The sequence below is a fragment of the Danio rerio genome, chromosome 8, assembly GCF_052040795.2.
Source record: "Danio rerio strain M-AB ecotype USA chromosome 8, GRCz13ab, whole genome shotgun sequence".
Taxonomy (NCBI): domain Eukaryota; kingdom Metazoa; phylum Chordata; class Actinopteri; order Cypriniformes; family Danionidae; genus Danio; species Danio rerio.
This window is the reverse complement of record NC_141028.1, coordinates 33,951,754-33,966,047: the sequence shown is the minus strand read 5'-3', so window position 1 is coordinate 33,966,047 and position 14,294 is coordinate 33,951,754. Positions and strand designations below refer to the sequence as shown.

The 14,294-nt window shown below is 35.9% G+C and overlaps 1 protein-coding gene across 2 annotated transcripts in view; it reads right to left on the bottom strand.

The window, feature by feature from the left end:
- Positions 1-14,294, bottom strand: part of c7a (complement C7a) — a 28,184-nt gene that overhangs the window by 12,116 nt on the left and 1,774 nt on the right. For both annotated transcript variants that reach the window (XM_087264885.1, XM_087264886.1), the window contains exons 3-12: positions 12,429-12,531; positions 12,179-12,320; positions 8,315-8,468; positions 8,062-8,200; positions 6,803-6,946; positions 2,984-3,227; positions 2,784-2,900; positions 2,456-2,622; positions 985-1,213; positions 135-306 (exon numbers count right to left, since the gene is read on the bottom strand). In XM_087264885.1, coding sequence (XP_087121011.1) covers positions 135-306; positions 985-1,213; positions 2,456-2,622; positions 2,784-2,900; positions 2,984-3,227; positions 6,803-6,946; positions 8,062-8,200; positions 8,315-8,468; positions 12,179-12,320; positions 12,429-12,531 — 1,611 coding nt within the window. The remainder of the gene's footprint in view (positions 1-134; positions 307-984; positions 1,214-2,455; positions 2,623-2,783; positions 2,901-2,983; positions 3,228-6,802; positions 6,947-8,061; positions 8,201-8,314; positions 8,469-12,178; positions 12,321-12,428; positions 12,532-14,294) is intronic.

The window sequence follows — 14,294 nt, the reverse complement described above, 5'->3', positions numbered from 1 at the left end:
AAAGTTTTACTGGCGTTTATGTTTTTTTTACGTTGCTGTCACCCCTTGTTTATACATAATAGCCCACTAATAATGTTAAGGATGTTATAAGCCTACATTATATTCATGTTGAACTGGCTAAAGAGCTTCCTCACCGCAGGTGGTTTAATTCCTCTTCATCTTCACAGGCTGTCCTCTCTTCAGTGTTCCCAATGCAGTCGCGTCCACCTGATGGAGCAGGACGGGTGCATGAGCGTCTGCGACTCTTCTGTCCTCCACTGCAGCTGCTCCATGAAGACCAGCAGGCCCAGTCTCCATGAATCACTCCTGAAACACAAACACAACAAATTCACCTTTACAAACAATCGGTTGTGTGTTTAGTAACTTTCATAATTATTGTCCTTATCTATTATTAAAATTCATTGACACTTTTTTGTTACTTCAACTCAATTTATTCAGTTAATTTCAATTAATTTTAGGTTTCAAAGTTTTTTAATTTATTTATATTTTAGGTCAGTTGATTGAGTCAAGTTGAGATGACTATAAAAGTTCAGTTGATTCATATAAAACTTTTTAGGCAGGACTTTGTTCTCAAAATAGAAAATAATTAATTGCGAAATCATTTATGGTGAAGGTTTTTGCATGGTCATTTAAATGTAGTGTAAAATTTTAAAGCTAAAAGAAAGAAAGAAAGAAAGAAAGAAAGAAAGAAAGAAAGAAAGAAAGAAAGAAAGAAAGAAAGAAAGAAAGAAGGAGATAGATAAGTAATTCACCAATAATGTGTAAATAATTTGCCCTCATGTAGTTAACTAAATATACTGTATAATGTAAGATTTTTAAGGCAAGACATTGCAGGCAAAAATATTTTTCAACAATTTTGGATTTTTGGGTTTTTAAATAAGGTGTTATATTGAAGTATAGTGGAAAGAAAACATTCAAAATAAAATTGTGTTTGTTTTAATGCTAATGATTCTGACTCAACTGTAATTCCTATAACTTTAATACCTGGCTGTTCATCATATGCTGTCCCATATTCGCAGGCTTGGCCACTAGTTCCCGGTTTACACACACACTTGCAGACGTTTCCATCCAGCACACGCAGCCCATTATTCTGGCATTCTCTGCATTGACATGAGTGTTTCTCTGTGAGGTACGTCTCAATTGCACGCTTTAAGAGAAACCTTTTCAGCCCTGCACAAGGCACTTCTTTCACCAGTTCATGCAGAGATCTGAGCTGCACAAATCACAAATTTACACATTCAGTCTCATAACAACTCTCATACAACATTTTCATGCAAATCATAATACTTGTTTCTCCTGTACGCTTGTTAATAGTCAAGTGATCTACTCAATGGTTCTTTATTTAAATGTATACTGGAAAACAGGTCACATTACTTCATGCGCTTTTTGTTAAATATGGATCAACAATACTCAAGATGACTTCATCCTCTGATATAGTGGCAAGCCATTTAAATTAAATTTATAAAACACAGCAATGTCTTTTTTCATGCTAGTGACTAGTATCTACTGGTACTTATCATTGGCTACTTCTGCTTATTTATTTATTGGGTAACACTTTTGTTGAGGTCACAATTAACAAACCATTAATTAAAGGCACTGTATATACGTTTTTGACTATTCTAAAGCATAACTCTGCTCTGAAAATGTGTTTTCTGTTCTGGAACGGCTGTTTTTGTTTTGGTTCTTTTAACCTGTCCAATGCCTGTTTAGCTAATTATATTTCAGCTACCTGGGTTGCCTTGTTAGAAAAAAAAAAAAAAAAATTATTCATTCATTCTGAAAGGTTCTCAAAGCATATGTCTGTGACCGAAATGCGACCCCTGGAGGAAAGTAGCAGACTCCAAAATGAGATGCAGATTCAGAGTTTCACATGAGGTTATTAATTAGCAAATAATGTAAATATTACAAACGTAAACATTAGGTGAGCAGGTTACATTGTAACCCCGTGTCCTAACAATGCGCTGCGTGACAAGATTTGCAGTGATAAGCAATTTGGTTGTTTGTACCAGACGAAACATGACAGAAATTTAAATACAGCCATTCAGAAGCACAGAATATGCTCTCACTCACGAATTGGTAAGGTTTATAATTATTTAATATTATTGAATGCACATGCTGAATGTGTTTGTTTCAAGTCACAGTTCTGAAGTTCAATTTCAAATGGTTTATTTTTTTTTCAAGATCTCAGGTGAACTATCTGCTGCTGCTTTCAGTAGTAAATGTCATTCAAACTCACGTTATAAGCATTTAACACTGAATAAAGCACATGAGGTGTAATAGGTAAACAGCACTGTCAGTTTGTCCTGTTGTAACTGACTTTTAACTGTTAAAAGTCCTAAAAATGCTGAATTTCATTTGCATTTTATCTCATCATTAATTTATTACACTCTTTATTATGTTAACGACCTCTTATGTATAAAATGACCAAATGTTAACATTTGTTTTCACAACCAACCTTAGATTTGATGATGCGTGGATAGTACTTCAGTGATCCAGACCACTGGGAAAAAGTCCTGGCATTCTCTTTTACATCATATTTGTAAAACATTGACAATTTTGCAATAAATCCAGGATCTCCACCAATGATATCTGTTTTCATATCACTTTCTGGTATGCTTTTATCTGTTTGGGACACATAATTGAACATCAGTACAATACATTGCTCTATAGTGTATATTGCATAATTATAATATTTTTCATGCACAGATTAGTGTTATTGTCTCCTAAAACTAGAAGCAAGAATTGATGGTTTGATTTAGCTTTACTTGTCCTACATAACTTACAAAATGTTTCGGTTTCATCAATAGTGTCGGTCTTGCAAGTTTTTGTGGACCACCGGATAAAAAACATGACTGAATGGCTCGTTACAACGCAATCTTCATAGTCTCTTTTCTCAGATTCTGTGTAAAAAGTAATAAATCAATGGGCAGATTTAGGATAATAAACACTTATCTAGAGTGAAATGAACAAGTGTGACACTTACTCAGTTTAGAAATAACATCTTCGCTGGCCATCAGGTATAATTTAAAATGGCCCCCAAGAGAGCCTTCTGAAATATAATGGGTGCCAAATCTCTCCAGCACATTGCGGTAGGCAGCGTAATCATATACAACAGGCAGCGCCACCAGAGCTTTCCAGAAGTCTTCGGAAAGTGGCAGATATTCTGGGTCCTTATTCTTGAACTGGCCCACTTCCACATCACTCTTTATAATCATCAGATTTTTGGACTGAAAAGTGAACAAAGTTTCACATTTATTTCAATGGGTTGGCTTGAGTTTCTCTCAATGATGTCAAAATAATCGAAAGCCACTGCAAATAAAGAGACTGTAGTTGTTAACTTGTGCAGGTATTCTGTAATACAATATGTTTTGATGATACACTGCCAGTCATAGAGGAAATCCAGAGAAAACACTGTCTGCGCCGAGCACGCAGTAGTCTGAAGGACACCTTTCACCCAGCTTACAGACTGTTTTCACTCCTGCCTTCTAGCAGGCGCTTTAGTCTCCCCCGGACAAAAACCAGCAGACTGAGGAACAGCTTTTTCCCCAGAGCTGTCTCCCTCTTGAAGTCTGCTCCTCACTGACTGCACTATTTAACATTTGCACATTAAAAATTTAAACTGTACATACCCACTGCACATGGACATTTGTAATTATGTACACACCCACTACACATATAGATCTGTAATTATGTTTATTTATCTGCACACTTCTGATTAATAACAGCAACCTGTACATTTATTCGTCTATTGTAAATCTCTGTTCAAAGTTAATACAAACTATATGTAATGTTGATAGTACATCCATCTGTAAATGTCACCATAGTTTTTCTATAACTGCACATTATTGCACTGCTGATTAGACCTTATAGCACTGCTAGTTCAACCTAAACTGCATTTCGTTGCATTGTACTTGTAAGTGTGGAATGACAATAAAGTTTAATCTAATCTAATCTAATCTAATCTAATCTAATCTAATCTAATCTAATCTAATCTAATCTAATCTAATCTAATCTAAAAAAGTATGCACAATACTAATATTGTGGGTACTTATAAAAAAACTTAACAATCTCTGAATAATTTATTACTTGGAGATCATGCTTTAACTTTTGTCTAATGGAGAAGAAAAAATCAGGATTGTTAAAATGCAAACTAAAAAAAAAAATGTTTAAGATGTAAAAACAATGGGTAAATGCACACAGACTTTTAATTTTCAGACAGCCATTTTCTTTCCATAACAAAATTTCCATGTTTACAATATGCTTTCTTTAAATATATCTTCACTGCTCAATAGATGTATGATATAAAGTGGGTCTCAGAATGGACAACAAGCTCTGTGTTGAATTCCATTTTTCCCACCATTTCTTTAAAATATAAAGATGTATTTTAATTTTCAGATGTATTTCTGCTGCCACTGCTGGCGCTAGAGTTTACATGGTCTATCATCTCCTTTTATGCTTGAACTACTCAATGAAAGCTAACATATATTTAACTGAAGGTATTTTGATTACATTACAATGTAGATTCCGTAAAAGGAACTGTATAAAATTGAAAAATAGTCACAATTACCTTTCAACGGGAGTTTATTTGTGGCTGAAAAAAGCCCTAGATGTGCATATATCCCATTATCTGCTATGAAAATATGATACCTGGCATATATTTTAATTGTCTTAAAGCCAAGGCTAACTAGTAAAACAATAAAAAACAACAACAACAACAAAAAGATTCAATTTAACAATAGCTAATGCATTACATAGTTAATCTCTGAGCCATTTTATGTATTGTTATATAATACTGTATAATATTATTTAAAAATATAATAGCTGCTTATATTTAAGTAAGCAACTATTTAATAATGTGCTTTTGACTCTTTATGCAGTACACTGTTAAAATGCTGGGTTTCGATTCCTTCATGTTGTCCCAACACAAATAGATTAAGTTAACTTAATTGTTTTTGGTAAAAGTTTATGGTGGATTTTAAAAGTGGATTTAGCATAAAAACAATTACTGTAGGTTGTCTCGAAAGCAACTTAAGAATTGTGTTGTCTCAACTCATTTTAAATAAGTGGTTAAACAAGCAGCAAACATAATTTTTTGAGTGAATTCTGTTTCTGATTCTGTTTATCTCTTTGAATTGATTACATTTGAATTAATTTCGACTTAACTTTGCTATTTAGACGGTTAGTATATTATGTTCGATCTCAAAAACAAAAGTAAAAAGCAAGTTGATGAAAATTTTCTCAAATCCACACCCCTAGTTTAAAAACAAAAGAAACAGAACCAAACTGTCTTTAAAAATAAGCAGTAAAGAATCATCTGATCGTAATTATGTAAATACTGTGTGTTTGCATTATCTCTCAGCACTGCTGTCAATTCACTTTTACACAATTTTACACAATTATTGTTGTATTGTCATAAAGCTGTTTCGTTTAAAAATGCAACACAATCCAAACAAAGTTGGGACAGGAGCAATTTAGGGCTAGTATTCAGGTAAATTGTAATTATGATTTGAAAGCAGCATCCATGAAAGGTCTAGTCCTTTGGGAACAAAGATGGGCCAGGGTTCACCAGTTTGGCAAGTAACACATACGAAATGTATTGGAATGTTTAAAAACAATGTTCCTCAAAGAAAGATAGGGAGACATTTGGATATTTCACCTTTAACTGTGCATAAAATAATGAAACGTTTCGGGAATATTATGGAGGAATTCCAGTGCTTAAAGGACAATGGCGCAAGCCTAAGCTGAACAGCCATGATCTCTGATCACTCAGGCAGCACAGCATCAATAATCGTCTTTTGTCCATAAGTGACATCACAACATGGGCTCAAAACTACTTTGGCAAACCTTTTTCAAGAAACACAATACTTAGTTACGTCCACAAATGCCAGTTAAAACGGTACTGTGCCAAAAGGAATCCCTATGTTACCAGTGTCCAGAAGCCCCGTTGACTTATTTGGGCTAAGAGGCATCAGGGATGGACCATTACACAGTGTAAATGTGTACTCTGGACAGATGAATCAGTATTTCAGGATTTTTTGGGAAGAAATGGATGCTGTGTGCTCTGGACCACAGAAGAAAATTATCATTCAGACGGTTACCAGCAACAAGTCCAAAAGCCAGTGTCTGCCATGACTGTAATGGCACCATTAATGCTGTAAGGTACATAGATATTTTGGAGCACAATATGCTGGCTTCTTTTTCAGAAGCTTGGCATGGTTCAACAAGACAATGAAAAACCACACGTTGCATACGGCACAAAGTCCTGGCTGTGGAGGAAGGCCTGACTTGTCTCCATTAAAGTATGTGTGTCACATTTTGAAGTGCAAAATGCAACTTCGAAGACCCCATACTGTTGCTCACATTAAGACTTGTTTGTAGGAATAATGGGATAAAAATTACACCTAAAACAATTCATCACTGGTGTATTCAGTCCCTAAACATCTTTTAAGTGTTGTGAAAAGAAATGGCAACATAACAAAGTGGTAAATGCTTTACTGTTCCAACTTTTTTTAAATGTGTTGCAAGAACCAAAATTGGAATATGCGTTTATTTTGAAAATAAAATTTACAAAAATCATGAGGAACACATTAAATAATGTTTGTTGTGTTGACTGCAAGTCAAAGTAAATTTAGAAATCACTATTTTCTTTTTTTATTTGTGTATTTCATACTATCTCAACATTTTCTGATTTGGGGTTGTAGTTAAATAACCAGAGCTCAGTCCTAATCCCGGATGAATTGTTGGATATTGAATAAATTAACATAAGGCAATAATGAAAGTACATATCAATAGTATACAGTACCTTTGACTGTGACAGTTCATCATGGAAGACATAATCATCGTGGCCATAGTCTGTGCCTGTAGTTTTTTCATGTTTTTCATAGTGGTGTAAGTAGTGCCACGAACTGGCAAAGGATTCATCTGTAAAATCATTTTTTGCTGTTACCTGGAAAACACAAAACAAGTGAAAACTAAAGCTAAACTAACTGGAAGAAAAAGTTTACAGAAAGATTCTGCTCTAAAATTACTGACAAGTTTTCTTTTATGGATGGCTTTGTCAGAATCTGTTTTTAGACATTAATTTGAAATTGTATGAAATAAAACAAATTGTTAAATGTTAACTCAGTATAACTGAAAGTCAGAACAACAGAATAATAAAAATCATAAAAAAACTCAAAATACATTGTAAGAATTGCAAGATGTTAACTTGAAACTGTATGATAGAAAAATGTGTTTCCAATATACACACTCACCGGCCACTTTAAGGTACACCTTACTAGTACCGTGTTGGAGCCCCTTTTGTCTTCAGAACTAATCCTTCGTGGCATAGATTCAACAAGGTACAATGGGAATATTTCAGAGATTTTGGTACATATTGACATGATAGGGTCATGCAGTTGCTGCATGATTTGTCAGCTGCACATCCATGATGTGAATCTCCCGTTCCACCACATCCCAAAGGTGCTCTATTAGATTGAGTCTGGCGACTATGGAGGCCATTTGAGTACAGTGAACTCATTGTCATGTTTAAGGAACTACTCTGAGATGATTCGCGCTGGTGCATGACATGGTGCGTTGTCCCTTTGGAAGTAGCTATCAGAAGATGGGTACTCTGTGGTCATAAAGGGATGAACATGGTCAGCAACAATACTCAGGTCCTCTGACCTCTAGGATCAAAAAGGCGTGTGTGCCCACAGAACTGCAGCTTTTCTGAATATTTTCTCTTTTTCTGACCTTTTTCTCTCTAAACCCAAGAGATAGTTGTGTGTGAAAATCCCAAAAGATCAGCAGTTTCTGAAATTCTCAGACCAGCTCGTCTTGCACCAACAACCATGCTTCATTCAAAGTCACTTAAATCACCTTTCTTCCCCATTCTAATGCTCTGTTTTAACTGCAGAAGATTGTCTTGACCGTGTCTAAATGCCTAAATGCATTGAGTTGGACAGGTGTACCTAATAAAATGGCCGGTGAGTGTATACAGTTAAAGTCCAATTTATTATTTAAAATTTTATATATTATCATTATGTTACTTTTTTATGATAATGATAATATTTCACTTGCTTGAAAAGAATAGCTGAGAACACTTTGAGGAAGTCTATAAAAGTCTTTGTGGTCTCCACTGAAGGTCTTTTGGCACAGACCCCCAAAGCTCTTAGTGTTGATGACAGTACCTCTGGCTTCTCTCTTCGCCGCGTCAAACCTGTAGTGCAAACATACACACAATCTTAGTGGCTTTATACACTAGGGTTTAGAGTGTATGCAAATGCATTATTGTATTGAATATGAGACAAATAACTTTATTAGGTCTCATCACCCTTGACCAGTGATCTCTACATTCGGTGGAGGTTTTTGCAGATTTGTATTTTCAGAGATTTTACAGATCGGTTTACTGTCACATCTCTGCTCATCTGAACCATCCTCACAATCCTGATCACTATTGCACACCAGAGACAGGCTGATACATTTCCCTTAAAAGAAAAGGAGAAAAAAATAAACTATCCAATGCGTATTTTAAAGGTAAAACACATTTGCAAGTGCACTTAATCTGTGACATTTAAGAAGAAGAAAAAAAATTAATCATCCTTCAATTAACTGCCTGCTCGACCAAATCGATGACCATATTTTGACTCACTATATCTTATTGAGGCGAGGCAGTGGCGCAGTAGGTAGTGCTGTCACCTCACAGCAAGAAGGTCGCTGGGTCGCTTGTTCGAACCTCGGCTCAGTTGGCGTTTCTGTGTGGAGTTTGCATGTTCTTCCTGCCTTCGCGTGGGCTTCCTCCGGGTGCTCCGGTTTCCCCCACAGTCCAAAGACATGCGGTACAGGTGAATTGGGTAGGCTAAATTGTCCGTAGTGTATGAGTGTGTGTGTGGATGTTTCCCAGAGATGGGTTGCGGCTGGAAGAGTATCTGCTGCGTAAAAACTTGCTGGATAAGTTGGCGGTTCATTCTGCTGTGGCGACCCCGGACTAAGCCGACAAGAAAATGAATGAATGAATGAATATCTTATGGAGAGGAGTATCTAACTTAACTAACCCTGATTGAGCCTAATTGATCTGGTTGAAGTATGTTATACCAAAAAAATTCACTAGTTGTCACTATCTCAATCAACAGCACTCGTCACAACATTGCTTCTACCATTGAAGTAAAGAACAAGGAAATCCCTCCTGACATGTGAACTGTTTTTGGGGAAAATTTGCAAGGTAAGCATATTTTTTTTAAATAGTACCATCTAAGAGCCACCATCAAAGTCACTTTGTGCCATGACAAATATTTAGTATGTTTGTAATAATTTTTTAAAAACATGCTCAACCAAAAGGTTGATTTGTCACGTTATGGTAAACTTCAAGAGTTCGCACTTAGCTGATGATTGATTATAAGCAAGTTTGGCATGCTGTCCCGGGAGGGAGCCCTGAGCTCAAAGGTTCTTGAGCCCTGGGCTCCCTCCCATTTGGAGGGCGAGAGGGGAGCCTTGAGCTCAGGTAGATCTCGACAACTCCCCCTTGATAAAAACTGATGACTAAAAATTTAATGCTATGAAAAGATATGCTGCATGGTGAGAGATTAACTGTAGTGCAAAATTTAGATTTATCAATTTACTGTACTTGTTGTGCATGTTTTTTGGAATGTGGGAGGAAACCGGAGGACCCGGGGAAAACCCACGCAAGCACGGGAAGAACATGCAAACTACACACAGAAACGACCACCGGCCTGTTAAATGACTAGAACCGGTGACTTTCTTGCTGTGAGGCGACAGTGCTAGTTACTGGGCCACGGTGCTGCCCTATGGAGGGAAAGGTGAAGAGGTAGGGGTGGAAGGGGGGATTCTTCAAATAGCAGATGACTGTATTGAAAAAACCCTGGCTCTTTATAGTGGGTTAGAAATGGCCTGATTGGTGGATCATGCATGCTAATGCAGAACCAGCCGTGTTCAGTCATAATCACGTGCTCCTCTCGAAATTAGTTTATGAATAAACTTCACGTAGAAAAGCAAAACTAATGTTTTCATATCATATAGGTAGAGGTTGATATTTTAGAAATTATGGGATGTGTTAAAAAAATGCACTGATTGTGTTAACTAGCAACTTTAGGAGTTAAGAATTGCATTCCAAACATTTTTTCTATAGCTTTTTTTCTAGGTGGCGCAGTTAAAGGGTTATAAGGGTTCATTCATTTTCCTTCAGCTTAGTCCCTTTATTCATCAGGGGTTGCCAAAGTGGAATGAACCGCCAACTTATCCAGCATATGTTTTACACAGCGGGTGCCCTTACAGCTACTATTCAATTTAGTTTCTTCAATTCACCTATACCACAAGTCTTTGGACTGTGGGAGAAATCGGAGCTGATTTTATTTATTTATTTATTTATTTATTTATTTATTTATTTATTTATTTATTTATTTATTTATTTATTTATTTATTTATTTATTTATTTATTTATTTATTTATTTATTTATTTATTTATTTATTTATTTATTTATTTATTTATTTATTTATTTATTTATTTATTTATTTATTTATTTATTTTTATTTTATTTTATTTATTTATTTTTTTATTTCTTCTATTTTGTTTACATTTTCTCTTGTTTGACTTATGGACTAAATTCCTGTTCCTGTTTTCTACTTTTGCGCAGTGTACACTGAATTAATTCAGATTATGTAATTAATGGAATGTCTGGCTTCTATAGCAATAGCTGATAATGCATTTCGCTGGTTCTGGTTTGTGTAGATAAAGAATAGATGCTCTGATCCAGTTTCAGTCCTTCATGGTGTTCTTCAAGGGTCAGTATTGGGTCCACTTTTATTTATTATTTATATCTTACCTCTATGTCATATATTTCGTTCTTATAGCATACATTTTTGTTGTTATGCAGATGATACATAAGTTTATATCTCCACAAATCCAACAATATCTCACCCCCTTTCTGACCTTGCTAAATGTTTACATAAGATTAATAATTAGATGACTTATCATTTCTTAAAGTTAAATGACAGTAAAACTGAAGCCCTTCTGGTTGGCTTTAAGTCTGTTTTATCCAAAGCTCAATCCTTTACCCTGTTTATTGGTAACTTCCCAGTCCATTTCTCAACCCACGTGAAAAAGACTTGGGGTTATACTGGATAGCATGCTCTCGTGTGGTTCTCATAGTAATATCTCACGTTCTGCCTTTTTCATTTGCATAGCATTGCAAGACTTCGCTCTTCACCGTCTCAACAAAGTAGAGATGCTTTGGTTACATCACGGATTTATTACTGTAACTCTCCTATCTGGCATCCCTAACAAGCAACGTCATAGACTACAAGTTAATTCAGAGTTCAGCGGCTAGGATAGTTACCTGCTCGCTTAATTCTGATTATATACTGTAACTTCAATTCTCTTTCACCTACACTGACTTCCTGTTCACTGTTGTATACAATACAAAATCCTCCTCTTAACATACAAAGCTTTTCATAGCTTGGCCCTTACTATCTTTCTGATCTTCTTCATTTGTACACTCCTTTGTGCTCACTGAGATTATCTTCAGCTGAATACTTATGTTACAAACTTTAAGATAAAGTCATTTGGTGGTAGGACTTTTAGTTGTACAGTACCAAAGTTATGGAATTCAATGCATTTGCACATTCAGCAGGTTGACTCTATTTCCAATTTTAAATCTCAGACAAATACATTTTTGTTAAGGATAGCTTTTAATGATTTGCTGGTTTAATATTATGCTGATTGTTATATTTACTGCTTGTATTTTTATGATGTGCTTGTGATCTGCTGTAAGGTGTCCTTGAGTGCTTTGGAAGGCGCCTATAAATAAAAGATATTATTATTATTATTATTATTACTAGTAGTAGTAGTAGTAGTATGTACATGTGAGTGCAATGGTTCGGATATCAGAGTTTGTTTTGAATGTAGATACTGAGACGTGAAAACGTGCTGGATAAGTTGGAGGTTCATTCCACTGTGGCGACCATGGATTAATCAAAGGACTAAGCCGACAAGAAAATGAATGAATTATTGTAATTATTATTATTGTTATTAACCTGGGGTGTATTTACTTTTAAACACACACACACGTTTATTTTTGTAAAAAGTGGGTACATTACATAGGTTACAGGACATAGGTCCTGATATGTCACAAAAACACGTACACACACACACACACAAACAGAAAAATATCAAAACAATTACCAGACTGGCATCGGAAGCGTCCTCCGCATCCCTCCTCTAGGGGACAGACTTGAGTCGAAATGCATGTCTGTGTGCGAGTTGAGCTTCCAGTGCAAGGCTGACCGCCAAACTGAGAGAAGACTGCTACGAAGCGGATCTGTGTCTGCAATCACCACACACATCATTACACAATTTACAATTGCACAAGAAAGATGAGAAATGATGAACAATGGTATCCAATAGCAGATCAAAAAATCAACGCTGTCCCCACCTGTGTTTTGGAGCAGCGATCACAGGCTGACCAGCTGGACCAGGAGCCCCACAAGCAATGCACAGGTTCAGATGCTGACCTGATGGACCTCAGTGACCCTGCACTGATTCAGGAGCAACTCAATGAAAGCATGTTATCAGCAGCAGAATACAGTCAAGCTAAAAACTATGCAATTCATTACAATTACCCAAAACATTTAGATAACTTAAAATGTGCCATAGAATGAACATCTGAATTTACCTAGGCATAGCTCAATTTAGAATTTAGTACACGGAAATGACATACAGTTTCCTCGTTCTCATGTAAATAAAGAGGTGGTCAACTACAATATCATTTTTAAACTTTAGTTAATGTGTAATGTAGCTGTGAGAACATAAACAGCATCTCTGAATGTAAAACGCTCAAAGTTCAATGCAAAGGGAGACATTAGCTTTTACAAAGTTAGCTTAGCAAAGACTACAGCGAACAAAGTTTGGGGACTACAAAAAAAAAAAAAAAAAAAAAAAACATCCAGACTAATGAGATTACAAATGCTTCAGGTAACGCGCATTCACCATACGCATACACCAAGTGCGGCAAAGGGGCGTGGCCAGAGGCGCTGTAATGTTATAGCAGAAAAAGCCAGAATGCTGTGCAAACACTGGTATTTCCACAGATCTTCTTTTGTTACTGTATTTGGTCTTCCAAAGGACACGACAAAAAGAGAGAAGTGCTTACATTTTAATTTAATTATGTTCCAGAGAATTATAAAGAATATATAGCAAGCATTTGACAAAGCACAACTTCCAGAATCTCTCCCAGTTCAGTGCTAGATTTTGCTAAAAACTCCTCAAAGAAGAAGCAGCTCCAACCATAATAGAAGAAGCTGTGGGTTGTGAGCCACAACCTGTAAGTATTTTTATCTGTTAAAATTGATCTATTACATGCACAGTTTCTAACATAATTAGTATGTTGTAGCGAGGACATAAACAGGGATGTAACCAATGGGAAATGCTGTTTGGCACCACCAACAATTTAGCTACAAATTCATATTTATCCATCAAACCCCTGTGAACGACAACAACATGTATTGCATGCAGTCTCTCTATGCAGGTGCTTTCCATGTATTCTACATACAAATGATCTCGCAAAAATATGTGAACTTTTCTATTACTTACACATGCTTACTCTGATTATAAGTAAAAGACACTTAGCAAATGTTATTTTAGAGAGCAGGTGTGAGGTTCAGCTGTGTCCTTTTTATTTTCTGTCTTATTCAGGCTCAAACTGATATAGCTAAAAGTTACACTGACTGACAGTATTTGTACAGCACAGAGAAAGTGCTTGCTAGTAGAGGCGTGACTTCCTCTGTGATGTGGAGCCAATCACAGCATATTATGTTAGCTGACCAATCAGAGCCTCTTGAGGGCTGGCTTTCAGAGGAACTAGGACATTTGACAGTCAGTGTCATGTTAGCTGAATAGCAGTATATTATCAAAGTAGGATATATGAAAAAAAATACTGTCATTAATTAAAAATGAAGCATGAGCACACATTGCTTTACATATTATAAACACAACCAAGCTTTAAAAATACACTCTGCACCACCCTTTTAATGTGAGTGTAAAATCCTGATGGAAAACAGGCCAATCAGAACAAAATACAGACTTTGGCAATAAAAGGGCTCGTTAATAGGTTGCCTAGCTATAATAATGATATTTTTCTCTTCAATTCTGAGCTTACTATGTATGTGGGACTTTTATTTTAAAAATGGGACCAGCGTTATAAAGCTATAAGGTAATGCAACCATAGAGTGAACACATCAATATCATCATCATCATCAGACTACAGAAGTCAGGAAAGGCAGATTATAAATTTATTCAGCCT